The following is a 14,400-nucleotide window of genomic DNA, read 5'->3' on the forward strand; positions in this document are numbered from 1 at the left end:
TTCACTTTTTTGATAGTGTCCTTTGAAACTCGAGTTTTAATTTTGATGAAGTCCAATTTATCTATTCTTTTGTTGCTTGTGAATACCTAGAAAACCATTTCCTAATCCTAAGTTATGAAGATTTACAACTGTGTTTTATTCTAAGAGTTTTATATTTTTAGCTCTTACATATAGGTCTTTGATCTGTTTTGATTTAGTTTTTGTGTACAGTATGAGGTACATGTCCACATTCATTCTTTTGCATGGGGATATCCAGTTATCCTAGCACCTTTATTTAAAAAGACTATTCTTTTGCAAATGAATTGTCTTGGCATATGTGTAAAAATCAACAGACCATAAATGTATGGGTTTATTTTTGGATTCTCAATTATATTCCCTTGATCAATATGCCCATACTCATACCAGCACCTCACTGTCTTGATTACAGCAGCTTTGTTCTAAGTTTGAAATCAGTAAGTGTGAGTCTTCCAACTCTGTTCTTTTTCAAGTTTGTTTTGGCTGTTATTGGTCCTTTGCATTTCTATGAATTTTAGGGTCAGATTGCAAAAAGCCAGCTAGAATATTAGATAGGGGTTATATTGAATCTGTAGATCACATTTGGGAGTATTGCCATCTTAACAATATTAGATCTTCCAATCCATCAACTTGGGATGACTTTCCATTTATTTAGGTCTTCTTTAATTTCCTTCAACAATGTTTTTTGTAGTCTTGAACTTTTGTTAAATGTATTCCTAAGTATTTTACTCTTTTTGATTGTAAATGGAATGTTCTTTAATTTAACTTACAAATTGTTCATTGCTAGTATATAGAAATATAATTGATTTGTATATATTGATCTAATATCCTGCAACCTTGCTGAACTTGTTTATTAGCTCAAATAGTTTTCCGGTGGATTCCTTAGGATTTCTATACACAAGATCATGTTATCTTCAAATAGAGATAGTTTTACTTCTTCCTTTCCAGTCTAGATGTCTTTTAATTCTTTTTCTTGCCTGATTGCCCAGGCTAAAATCTCTAGCAAAATGTTGAATAGAAGTAGTAGTAGTGGATATCCTTGTATTTTCCCAATCTTAGGTGAGGAATTTTCATTCTTTCATCATTAATAGCATTCGCCATGGGTTTTTCGTAGATACCCTTTATCAGGTTGAGAATGGTCCCTTCTATGTCTACTGTATTGAATTTTTTTTTTAAACCATGAAAGGGTGTTGGATCTTGTCAAATGATTTTTCTGAATCTTTGATTATTTTTATATCTTTTATTTATCTCTTCATTATATTCATGGTCTTGAGTGTATTTATAAGAATAATTTTAAAAGTCTTTCTCTGCTAATTGCATTATCTCTATGATTTCTGGAGATGTTTCTATTGACCTAATTTCCTCCTTGCTATGAGTTACAATTGGCTTTTTCACATGTATAGTGATTTTTGATTGGATACTAGACATTGTGTTCACTATTTTCTTGAATGTTTGAATTTTGATCTCTTCCCTTAAAGCATGTTGATGCTTGTTATTTAGCAGGCACTTAGGTAACATGATTAAGTCCAAACCTTGCTTTTAAGATTTTTTTTAAAAGAGTGTGTCCAGAAGAGCCTTAAGTCTAAGGCTAATTTAATCTTGCTATTAAGGCAGGACTCTTCCGTTTAATGGGATCTTTCTATTCTGACAGGATGGAACATGAATGTCTCCCAGTCCTGTGTGAGCTCTTAAAATTGTCGACCTTATGACTCCTCAGCAGTTTTTCTTCACTCAGCCTAGCAGTTTTCCCGAATGTATGCACAGAGTAATATATAACCAAAGGCTCAAAGCAACCTCTATGAAGATTTCTGGAGGTTTTTGTCTGTGTAGTTCTTTCCTCTCAAGTACATTGTCCTGAAAATTTCAGCTAACTCAGCCTCCCTGAACTCCAATCTTTGCTCCCTCAACTCAATCAGACCACTCTGCTTTGCTTAAGTTCCCCCTCTCAGTCCTGCTGTCAAAGAATTGCATCCAGGTAAAAAGCTAGGGTAATCATACGTCATGTGTTTCCCTTCTCTCAGTAATCGTAGTCTTGAACAGCCTCTTGTCCTCAATATGTAAAAATAGTTTTTAATATATTTTCTTCAGTTCCAGTTGTTTGTGTTGTGCTCCTTCCTGATTATAAGTGAAAGTTCTCCACATACTATTTAAATTATCCTTTTGCTTGTCTATCTCCCATAGTAGACCATAAGCTCCTTAAAAACAGGATCTTTCATTTATCTTTAAACTCCAATTCTTGTACAGTGCTTGTCATAACATATGCAGAACACACAGCATGTGCTCAGGAGAGTGTGCTGAACTGAACTCAAATAAATCATATAATTGAATTAAAAATTTTTATTATCCATGTTTTTGTCAATTAATTTAAAATGAACAGTTCTTTGAAAAAAATTAATAAACTCACATTTATGCTTCTGCTCCTTTAATAAATGAATATTTAAAATATAAACATAACTACATGCTAATAATTAAGAGAAGTATTCCAGGATACCATTACAATCTTTAAGAGATTTAAAAAGTGAAACAATATTTTATTCATTATTAACTGATTTATCAGACATTCTATGATAAAATGATAAAATATCTTTGTAAAACTTGGGCAAGAATGATAGAGAAATTTTGGACTTAAACATTCCTGAGGTAGAGAATGTATTATTTTTCTTAGTCCTAACTCTCTAGGCTAAATGGAAAAGGCATGGTTCCAAGACTGTTTCTTCCCTCCCAAAAAATAAGACAAGTGCATCAATTCCTTATGACACTTACACAACAGAAAGAATAAACACAATGTTTGTGGTAATAACTTTTTTCCCACTTTTCTACTGCCTCATTTTAATTTTGTTATTACTTTTATTTTATAGCTTTATTGAGGTATAACTGATGTGGTGATAACTTTTTACTTCCTTCCACTGCTTAAAATCCAAGAAGTTCTAATCAAGCTAGGTTTTATGGCTATGAATATTAAACCAAATTAAGACAATGAAAATTCATTCCCATCTTTTGACATGTGAGTTTTCTTTCTCATATACCTGTACATACATTGCCTATCTTTAAAGAATACTAGCAAGCAAGGTGTGTAATATGCTTCCTCTTATCTAACATCCAAGAAAAACTGATTCACCAACTGGAAGAAATAAATAAGAGGGATATTTTGAGAAAAATGTTGTGACAATCATTATAGTCATTATTTTGAAGCCAAAAGTGATGGACCCTTTTATCTATGAATTATCAAATGTTCAAAATAAATAAGCATTTATTAATTTCACAAATATATATTCAATACCAAATACCAATACTTCTAGTTGCTCAGGCCAAAAAAACTTGGAGTCAACTGTTAATGCCTCTCTTTCTCTCACACCCCACATCTAATCCATCATGAAATCCTACTTGTCCATCTTCAAAATTTATCCAGAATCCAAACACCTCTCACCATTTCAATTGTTTACAGTCTTAAACTAAGCCATCATTATCTCTGGTCTGGATTACTGCCACTTTTCCCTAGGTTTCTGTTTCTGCTTTTACCTCCATTAAGTGTGTTTTCAACTGAGGCCAAAGAAATCCTATTAACATATGTGAGACCCTTCACTCCTGTGCTCAAAATTCTCCAATGACTTCTGATCTCACTTGAGTAAAAGCCAAAGTTTTTCGAATGGCCCACAGGTTTTAAATGATCTGAGTTCTTTTTCTTTAAATTAATCTTTATTGGAGTATAGCTGCTTTACAATGTTGTGTTAGTTTCTAATGTACAGCAAAATGAATCAGCTATACATATACATATATCCCCTCTTTTTTGGATTTCCTTCCCATTTAGGGCACCACAGTGCATTAAGCAGAGTTCCCTGTGCTATACAGTATGTTCTCATTAGTTGTCTATTTTATACACAGTATCAATAGTGTTTATGTGTCAATCCCAATCTCCCAATTCCTCCCACTCCCCCTTTCCCCCTTGGTATTCATACATTTGTCTCTATTTCTGCTATGCAAATAAGATCATTTATACCATTTTTCTAGATTCCACATATATGCGTTAACATAAGATATTTGTTTTTCTCTTTCTGACTTACTTCACTCTGTATGACACTCTCTAGGTCCATCCACAACTCTACAAATGACCCAACTTCATTCCTTTTAACGGCTGAGTAATATTCCATTGTATATATGTACCACATCTTCTTTATCCATTCATCTGTCAATGGACACTTAGGTTGCTTCCATGTCCTGGCTATTGTAAATAGTGCTGCAATGAACACTGGGGTACATGTGTCTTTTTGAATTATGGTTTTCTCAGGGTATATGTCCAGTAGTGCGATTGCTGGGTCATATGGTAGTCCTATTTTTAGTTTTTTAAGGAACCCCCATACTGTTTTCCACAGTGGCTGTATCTTGTCACCTCTCTGACCTCACGACCTCTCCTTCTACTCTAAAGACATTAGGCTCTTGGGACTTCTCTGGTGGTGCAGTAGTTAAGAATCCGCCTGCCAATGCAGGGGACACAGGTTCGAGCCCTGGTCCGGGAAGATCCCACATGCCGCGGAGCAACTAAGCCCATGCACCACAACTCCTGAGCCTGCACTCTAGAGCCCACAAGCCACAACTACTGAAGCCCGCGCACCTAGAGCCTGTGCTCTGCAACAAGAGAAGCCACCGCAATGAGAAGCCCATGAACTGCAACGAAGAGTAGCCCCTGCTCACTGCAACTAGAGAAAGCCCGCGCGCAGCAATGAAGACCCAATGTAGCCAAAAATAAATAAATAAAAAATAAATAAATTTAAAACAACAACAACAACATTAGGCTCTTTGTTTTCCCGCGAAATCAGATTAGGCACAATCTCCCTTTGTAGGCTTTATATCAGTTATCCTTCTGTCTGAAATGCTCTTCCCCCAGATATTCATTTGGCTCATTCTCTTACTTCTTTCAGGCTTTATTCAAAACACACCTCATCAGTGAGGCCTTCCCAGGACATCTATGTAATATTGTAACACATACACATGCACATCTGTGTGCACACACACACGCATACACATAAGGTATCCCTAGAAGGTGGAGAACCACTAGGTTGTGTAGGGCTGGCAAAACAAGTTGAGGAACTTGGTTTGCTATGTTTATCATGATATTTTAAAACATAATGTAACTAAATTAAGAGGCTCATAGTAATAGTCCAGAACTAGTAATTCCTTCTAAAAATATATGGGTGTTAATATCTTGGCAACTTCAAGGGGTAAGAATAGCATCCACATCTGAAGTTAAAAACTAATAAATCAAGGAAGATATCAGGCAGTGGAAAGAAAACTCTAAGTAGCAGAAAATAATAAAATAGCTATGGAGAGATGAAGATGAAGATTATTCAAAACCCAGTGTAACTGGCTGACTAACCATAGTTATGGTCTAAAAGCTCAATGGGAAAGGTCAGAGGGGACAGCCAGCAGAAGAAGGAAGAGAGAAGAGAAAAATCAAGTATCAGGAAATAACAGATATGGTGGTACAAACTAGAAAAGGGAATGGAAGAGCAACCACTGACGGGACAGAAGACAAATGGAAACTAAAACTGCTCTGAGAAGAAAATGGCTATAGTATGTGCTTAAAATTTGAGTAACTCCTTTCCCCACCAGCACCACCAGGGAGAAACAGTCACCATAAACAGTTTCACAGGTGAATTCTTTTGAACCTTGAAGGAGTTGATAATTCTAGTATTTACATTTTTTCCAGCTGGAGAAAGAAGAAAGCTTTTGCATTCTTTCTGTTAAGTCAATACAACACACACAAAAAGATTAATCTCACTTATAAATACTGATGCAAAAATCTTAAAGAAAACATTACAGACCACAGCTAAGTAAGGTTAATAATAGGATATTTATTAACAAAGTTCACTATGTTAATAGATTAAAGTGGGAAAAGCATATATGATCATCTCAAAAGGGAGAGGGTAGGGAGGGAAAGAAAAAAGAGGGGAGAGAGAGGGAAGGAGAAGAAAGAGAGAGAAGGAGAAGAAAGAGAGAAAGTTTCAATCTGGTGTCATGATTAATAGTAAAACTCTTCCTAAGCTGGAGACAAAATCCAGAAGTCATAATGAAAAAGATTGATGAAGATGACTGCAAAAGTTTAACATTTCTATATGGCATTCAGACATATGCAGACACACACAGAGACACATACATACATACTATAAGTATAGTCAAAGGTAAACAATAAACTAGGACACAAATTTATAACACATGACACAGGGCTAACTTCATTAATTTACAAAAAGCTCATATAAATCAGTAAGAATAAAAATACATAAAGATGAACAAAGAATATTAACAGATTGTTCACAGAAAAAGAAAAATATAAATGGTCAATAAATTCAGATAAATTCAACATAGTGCAAAATCAAAGAAATGCTAATTAAACCAACAATGAAAATAACATCTTGACTTGTCAGATTGGCAAAGATTAAAGTCATTGATAATGCCCAGATTGGTAATGGTAGGAGGTAATAATTTAGGAAAACAGGCACTTTCCTATGCAGTTGGTAGGAAAATTAATTCAGTGCTACAAGGAGTGTAATTCAGTATTAAGTCTCTTAATATTTCCCTTTGATTTAGCAATTTCATTAGTAGATTTTTTACCACACAAATACATTCACAAAAGTACAGATAACATACTCAGATTATTAGAGGCCCTTGTTGTTGTTCATGTAGGTTGTTTCTTAATTTTTATTTTTATTTTATTTTGTTTTCTTCTTGAATCACCACCAGTCCCACCACCTGTGTACCATTGCCCATCTTCACTGGGAATTTAGCTTCTTTCTGTAATTTTCAACTCTACCTCCCTACTGGCTCCAATCCATCAATATTTAAATATGTTCAAATATCCCCCATTTCAAAAAAGAAAAATGAAAAAAGGACAATCCCACTTTCCCACTAAAAACCCTCCCCTGACCTCACATCCTCCTGGGTTACTGGACTTTCTATCTTATCTGCAGAGAAACTTCTTCGAAGACTTATCTATGCTCATGGTCACCGTTTCCTCTCCTCACTGCTCAACTCATTACAACCCGGCTTCTGCCCTTCTTCTCTAATTACCTCAATCTGTTGCTTTTCCTAAAGATCACCAGGGACATCCAACTGCTGCTTCTTAGTCCTTATGGTTGACAGTTTGGCAGCTTTGCCAAATATTCTCAAATACAACCTCAAATACTCTCTCCCCTAGGTGATCCCAACTTCACAGAGCAATGTATCCTTTCTTGAATGTGCCTAAATTTCTCGAAGCTCTTTCTCACACTCTGCTGGCTTTCTTCCTCTTCTTGAAAGTCGTGGTGTTACTCAGGGTTCTAGTATTTTCTTTCAATACATTCTCCCTGGGTGATTCCCCAAATTCAATAACTCTAGCCCAAACCTCTCTCTGAGCTCTTAAGTTAAATATCTAACTATCTGACATCTAGACCCAAACCTCTCATTTGGCTAATCCCTATGACACTTCAGATCTCAGTCTGAAAGTCACTTGCTCAGGTAGTCCTTCCTTAACTACCTAGTCCAGGTTAGGTTCCCTTACATGTTCTCATATCAGTTTGTACTTCTCTTTTTGAAGCAGTCATCGATTTATAATTATCTCATTTATACTGTTGGAGATAGAGCATTAAACAAAACGAAGTCCCTGCCATTATGGAGATTAAATTTCATATGGAAACCCTAGAGACATTTTGTAAGTATAAAGAACCAACAGTATCAAGCACCATGAAAGCAGATCTGTTAAAATAAATTCATATTTCTGGAAGAAAGAACACAAAATAGGGGGTTCCTACATTATTTGTGGCATCAAGGACCTTTTTTCTCTATCATTTTTATAGAGGAGTAATTTACATAAAGTACATACATTTATAGCACACAATTTCATGAGTTTTTACCATCATATATACTGTGAAGCCACCACCATAATCAAGAAATAATGGATTTCCATTAATCCCCCAAAATTCCTGTGCCCCTTTGCAGTTCATACATTCCAACCTAGGCAACCACTGATCTGCTTGTTGTCACTTTCTGATTGCTGTCACATAGTTTGCGTTGTATATAGTACGTATTTTTCTGTGTCTAGCTTATTTCACTCACCATATCATTCTGAGATGCATCCATGGTGTGTGTCAGCAGATTTGTTATTTTTATTGTTGAGTATTCCATTTCATGGATATACCAGTTTTGTTTATCCATTCTCCTCTTAATCTTAATTAACCTCTTAACATTTAAGTTATGTTCAGTTTTATGAATAAAGTTGCTAAAAACTTGGTGTGAACATATGCTTCCTTTCTCTGGAGTATGTTTAACTTTTTAAGAAACTGTAAAACAATTTTCCAAAGTGGTTGTATGATTTATTTTACATTCCCATCACTACCATATGTATTTCAAGTGCTCCATATTCTTGTCGACATTTGCTATGATAAAGCTTTTTAATTTTAATTAAGTGAATATACAGTGATATCACATCATGGTTTTAATTTGCATTTTCCTTATGACTAAAGATATTGAGTGTCTTTTCACATGTTCTTTGGTCATTAGTATATACTCTTTTGCAAAGTTCAAATCTTTTCCCCCTTTTACAATCAGTTTTGTTGCCTTCTTATTAAGTTGTAAGAGTTCATTATATTCTGGATAATAGTACATTGCCAGATATGTATACTGCAAATATTTTCTCCAAGTCTGTGCTTTGATTTTTCATTTTTAAGTAGTATTTTTATATTTATTTTAAGTCCAATATATTTTTTTCTTTTACGGTTTATGTTTCTGGGTCCTATTTTAGACATCATTGCCTATTCCAAGATGGTGAAGGTTTCCTACTACGTTTTCTCTTAGGAGTTTCATAAATTTAGCTTTTATGTTTAGGTGTATGTCCATTCTGAGTTGATTCTTAATATGGTGTGAAGTAAAAGTTAAGAATCATTGTTTTGTAATAGATGAATGAATTTCCTTTACCCACTGAATTGCCTTGCTACCATTGGTGAAAATCAGTTGACCATATATGCATAAGTCTATTTCTGGACTCTTTTCCATTCCAGTGATCTATGTGCCTATTCTTAAGCCAATGACACATTATCTTGATTATCGTAGCTTTTTAGCAATTTTGAAACCAGGGAGTATAAATCTCTAAATTTTGTTCTATTTTTTAAAAATTGTGGCTATTTTAAGTCATTTGTATTTCCATATAAATATTAGAATCTGCTTGTCGAGATTTAATAAAACTTAACGGGACTTTTACTGAGATTCTGTTGAACCTAAGATCCATTTGAAGAGAACTGACATATTAAAAAAATTGAATTTTCCAATCCCTGAACATGGTATATCTATTTATTTAGTTCTTCCTTAATGTCTCTCAGTAATGCTCAGTTTACAATGTAGAAGTCCTGCATGTCTTCTGTTAAATTTGTTCCTATGTTATTTTTTGATCCTGTTTAAATGGCATTTTTATTCCATTTTCCAATTGTTTGCTGTTAGCACATAAAAATTCAACTGATTTTTATACATCAATCTTGCATTACTTTATTGACTTATTAATTTTAGTAATTGTTTTGTAAATTCCTTACTATTTTCTACATAAACAATCATGTAATCTACTAATAGAGGCAATTTTATTTTTATTCTTTCTGATCTGTACGCTTTTTTTCCCCTTGTCTTATTGCAGTAGCTAAAATGGCTAGGACATCCAGAGCCATATTGAATAAAAGTGGTATTAATGGGCACCCTTACCTTATTCTCAATCTTTGTGGGAAAGTATTTAATATGTCACCATTATATACGATGTTAGTATTCAATATTTCACCATTAAGTATAATGTTAGCTGTAGGCTTTTCATACAGGATACTTATCAGATCAAGAAAGTTCCCTTCTATTCCTGGTTTTCTGAATGTTATACAGAACTGTACAGATCCACTTACCAGGCCCCCTTTCCATTTCTTTATGTTATAGTTGTCATGTATGCATATGACATACATGTATACAAATTGCCTCTACATTCATTATAAACTCCACAAGACAATATATTTTTTTAAGAAATCAAATGTATTTTTAAAAATTAAGAGAAAACATAGGTACTTATATTTTATTTGCCATTTCTGTATATTATAATTAAGATATGAGTTTGTCTCTGGTGTCATTTTTACTTCTACTTGGAGAGCTTCCTTTAGTATTTCTTGTTGTTCAGTCATGGTTATTCAGTCATGGTGGCAAAGAATTCTCTTAATTTTCCTTTACTTGAAAATGTCTTTATTTTACCTTTGTTTTTGAAGGATTTTTCACTGGATATAGAGATTTACTTTTCTTTCAACACTTTCATTATTCCACTATCTTCTTGACTTCATGGTTTCTAGTGACAAGTATATGGTCATTTGATTAATTGTTTTCAAGATTTTTTTATCTTTGGCTTTTCAACAATTTCACTATTATTATGTCCCTAGGCATGAATTTCTTTGAATTTATCTTGTTTGGATTTGCTGAGCTTCTTGAATCTATGAATTAATATTTTTCAGCAAATTTAAGACATTTTCTGCCATAATTTCTTCAAATATATTTTCTGCCCCATTCTCTCTCCTCTTTCCTTCAGAAACTCTAATTATTTGCATGTTAGACCTTTTGAAATTGTCCCACAGGTCCCTGAGTTTCTATTTTTTTGTTTTGTTTTGTTTCAATTTTTTCTCTCTTCTTCAGATTGGGTAATTTCTATTAATCCAGCTTCATGTTCATTGGCTCCTCTGTCAGCTCCATTCTGCTATTAAGTGACATTTTTATTTCAGATATTGTATTTTTCAGTTCTAAAATGTTCATTTGATTCTTTTTTATGTTTTATATTTTTCTGCTGAGATTACCTAGCTTTTCATCTATTACAAGTGCATTTTTCTTAACTCACTGAGCATAGTTAATAAAGCTGCTATAAAGTTTTTAACTCCAATATCTAGATCACTGTGGTTTTGGCATCTCATTATTTTCTTTTGACATTAGGTCATGTTTCACTGATTCTTCACAGGTCAAGGAATTTTGGATTGCATCCTGAACAGTGTGAATATCATGTTGTGGAGATCTTGACTTTTTTTAAAATAACAGCCATCCTAAATGGGTGTTAAGCAATATCTCATTGTGGTTTTGATTTCCACTTCCCTAATGACTATTTAGGTTGAACATCTTTTCATGAGCTTACTGGCCATTTCTTTGGAAAAATGGTCTATTCAAATCCTTTGCCCATTTTTTAATTGGGTTTTTTTTGGTTTGGTTTTGTTTTTTTGGTGTTGACTTATGGTTTTTTTTTTAATATTCTGGGTATTAATCCCTTATCAAAGATATGATTTGAAAATATTTTCTCCCATTCTGTGGGTTGTGTTTTTACTCTCTTGATAGTGTCCTTTGATGTACAAAAGATTTTAATTTTGACCAAGTACAGTTTATCTATTTTTTCTTTTATTGCCTGTGTTTTCACTATCCAAGAAATCATCACCAAATGCAATGTCATGAGGTGTTTCCCATATGTTTTCTTCTAAGAGCTTCATTATTTTATTTTTTAAGTTTACGACTTTGATCCATTTTTAGTTAATTTTCATACATAGTGTAAGGTAAGGGCCCAACTTCATTCTTTTGCATGTGGTATCCAGTTTTCCCAGCAGCATTTGTTGAAAAGACGGTCTTTTCCCATTGAATGGTCTTGGCACCCTTATCAAAAATCATTTGACACAAGGGTTTATATTTGAGCTCTCTGTTCTATTCCATTGTTCTATATGTCTGTCTTTATTCCAGTATCACACTGTTTTGATTACCATAGCATTTTACTAAATTTTGAAATCAGGAGTTTTGAGTCCTCCAACTTTGTTCTTGTTTTGGCCATTTGGGATCCTTTGGGATTCCATACAAATTTTAGGATGGGTTTTTCTATTCATGAAAAAAATGCTGTTGGGATTTTGATAGAGATTGCATTGAATCTGTAGATTATTTTGGATAATAATACCATAGTAGCAATATTAAGTTTTCCAATCCATGAACATGGGATATCTTTCCATTTATTTAGGTCTTCTCTAATTTCTTTGAGTAATGTTTTGTAGTTCTCAGTGTACAAGTCTTTAATCTCCTTGGTTATTTTTTTTCCTAAGTACTTTATTCCTTTTGATGCTATTATAAGTGGAATCTTGAAAGATTGCTCTTTGCTAGGACATAGAAATGCAACTAATTTGCAACTTTGCCGTATTTATTAGCTTAAGCTGTTTGTTTTGCTAGTTTGTTTGTTTTGTTTTTTTTGTGGAATTGTTAGGTGTTCTACCTATAAGATTATGCCGTCTGGGAACAGAGATAATTTTACTTCTTCCTTTCTAATTTGCATGTCTTTTGTTTCTTTTTCCTGCCTAACTTATCTGGTCAGAATTTCCAATACTATCGTGAATAGAAGTGGTCATATCCATGACTTTTTAAAGAAAGGTAGTTTTAGAGTATCTCCTAAGGTTAATACCTATTTAAACTTGTGTTCTACACCTGTGATCATTAAATAGCAGTAAACATGAATATTATCTAAGGGACTTAAAAAATTATGTTCCATATCCTGATTCAATAAATCTGAGATGAGACTCAAGCATTGAATATATTTTTTTAAAACTTCCCAGATGTGTGCCTATGGTTAAGAACCTCTGTCCTACACTCTCTACCCGAAGCAATTTATCTCTGAGAACCTCATTTCCTTCATCTATAAAATTAAACTAATTAAAAAGTATAATCCCTATATTATTAAGGGTTTAATTATGTTCCCGGTAGCATTGTATGTACTTAAATATTATTTCATTGAATCCTCACAACAACCTTGTTAAGGTCATTATTCTTATCCTCTGTCTTTACAGATGAGGAAACTGAGGCAAAGAAAACTTAAGCATCTTGCCCCAAATCACATATTACTCTCTGCTGGTTCTCCCCTTGCCCTCTTTGACATCTCTGTCTCATTCTTCTTCTCTTCCTTTCCTTAAATGCTATGCTTTCCCAGTTTCTGTCTTTGGTCTTCAGTCCTCCTCTATGTTCCCTCTACATGTTCCCTTTGAATTATGTCACCAATTCCTCTGTATTCCCAAACCCAGTACTCTAGCTCTGATCTCTCTTATCAGCTTCACGACCAAATTTCCACCTGCTACCTGGGCATTTCCACCTGTTTATCCCACAGACATCTCCAACTAAAACTACCTGAAATAAAACTTAATCTTTTTGTCCAGAAAAGGCTATAGTTCACCTCCACCTCTGCTCTTCCTCCTGGTACCGTATTCTACCCAATCTCTTAAGTTTGAAAACTGTGATTCATGCTTGACTTTCTATATATCTGTTTACATTAATCAGTGATACAGTCCTATCATTCTTCCTAAACATCTCTTTAATTCATCGTCTCCTCTCTTTGGTAACTTCTTTAGTTCAGGATCTTATCACAAACTGCAATAACCTGCATACTACTGTTTCTGAAATGAAATTCTCCCCACCTCGCTGTGTAACCATGTTTCCTAGTTTAAACTGAATTGATGGTAAACTGAGGATCACAGCAACAGTATTACCCTTATTATAGCTTCTATCACATTTTACTATAAACATTTGCTTATGGATTTGATCCCTTCACTTTTTAGTTTTACATCTCCAGGACCTAAAAGAGTAGCTAACACATAACAGATAGTGAACAGATTTGATTACTAAATAAATGACCAATGCTCATGTCACATCTACTTCTAAAGAATTTGAGACTGCTCACAATAAAAGATACATACCATTAAGATAAAAGTAAAAGAATAGCTATGCAATAACCCAATTTACTTATGAAAAAGTTAAATTTCTGGAAAAACTATTAATTCAAAATAAGTTATTTTCAATAATATCAGATAAATGAGGTGGTACTATGTATTCATACCCATTTTCAGAATGTTTGCCTCGTTTTCTAAGTCAGATATTTGAATCTTGACATTTTCTTTCACCAAAAGCTCTCGTTTCTTTGTTATTTCATACTCATTATTGAAGTCTGTAATTTCCTTAATAAATTTTTCTTCCTCCTCTGTCACTTTTCTCTTTGTAGCCTCCTGAAAAATGGAAACAAAGGAACAAATATAGGTGTTAATTGCAACAATATTTTTCCTTAGTGATTTAAAATGCAATCATTTGGAAATATTAACAACAAAATAGAAAATTATACTTCCTGGGATTAAAATGCTGTACTCCTCCAGCAATATTAATTAAAAAACTGAAGTTATTACATAGTAACAACCAACTATATTCATGTGAAAGATTTACCCTTAATGTTTTAGGACAATTATTGAGGTAGAAATTCTACCACCCACCATTATGTATGCATTTGTTTGTGTATTAAACTTACAGCCATATATGCCGTTTTTTCATTGCAAAATGGGTGGTAAAATAATTAAACGA

At 33.7% G+C, this 14,400-nt stretch overlaps 1 protein-coding gene across 1 annotated transcript in view; it reads right to left on the reverse strand.

Annotated features, from left to right (window-relative positions):
• CCDC172 (coiled-coil domain containing 172) overlaps positions 1-14,400 on the reverse strand; it is a 42,471-nt gene that overhangs the window by 1,379 nt on the left and 26,692 nt on the right. The window contains exon 4 of the mRNA XM_061193025.1: positions 13,889-14,054. Within this exon, the coding sequence (XP_061049008.1) occupies positions 13,889-14,054 (166 nt within the window). The remainder of the gene's footprint in view (positions 1-13,888; positions 14,055-14,400) is intronic.

This window comes from Eubalaena glacialis, chromosome 1 (assembly GCF_028564815.1).
Source record: "Eubalaena glacialis isolate mEubGla1 chromosome 1, mEubGla1.1.hap2.+ XY, whole genome shotgun sequence".
NCBI lineage: Eukaryota > Metazoa > Chordata > Mammalia > Artiodactyla > Balaenidae > Eubalaena > Eubalaena glacialis.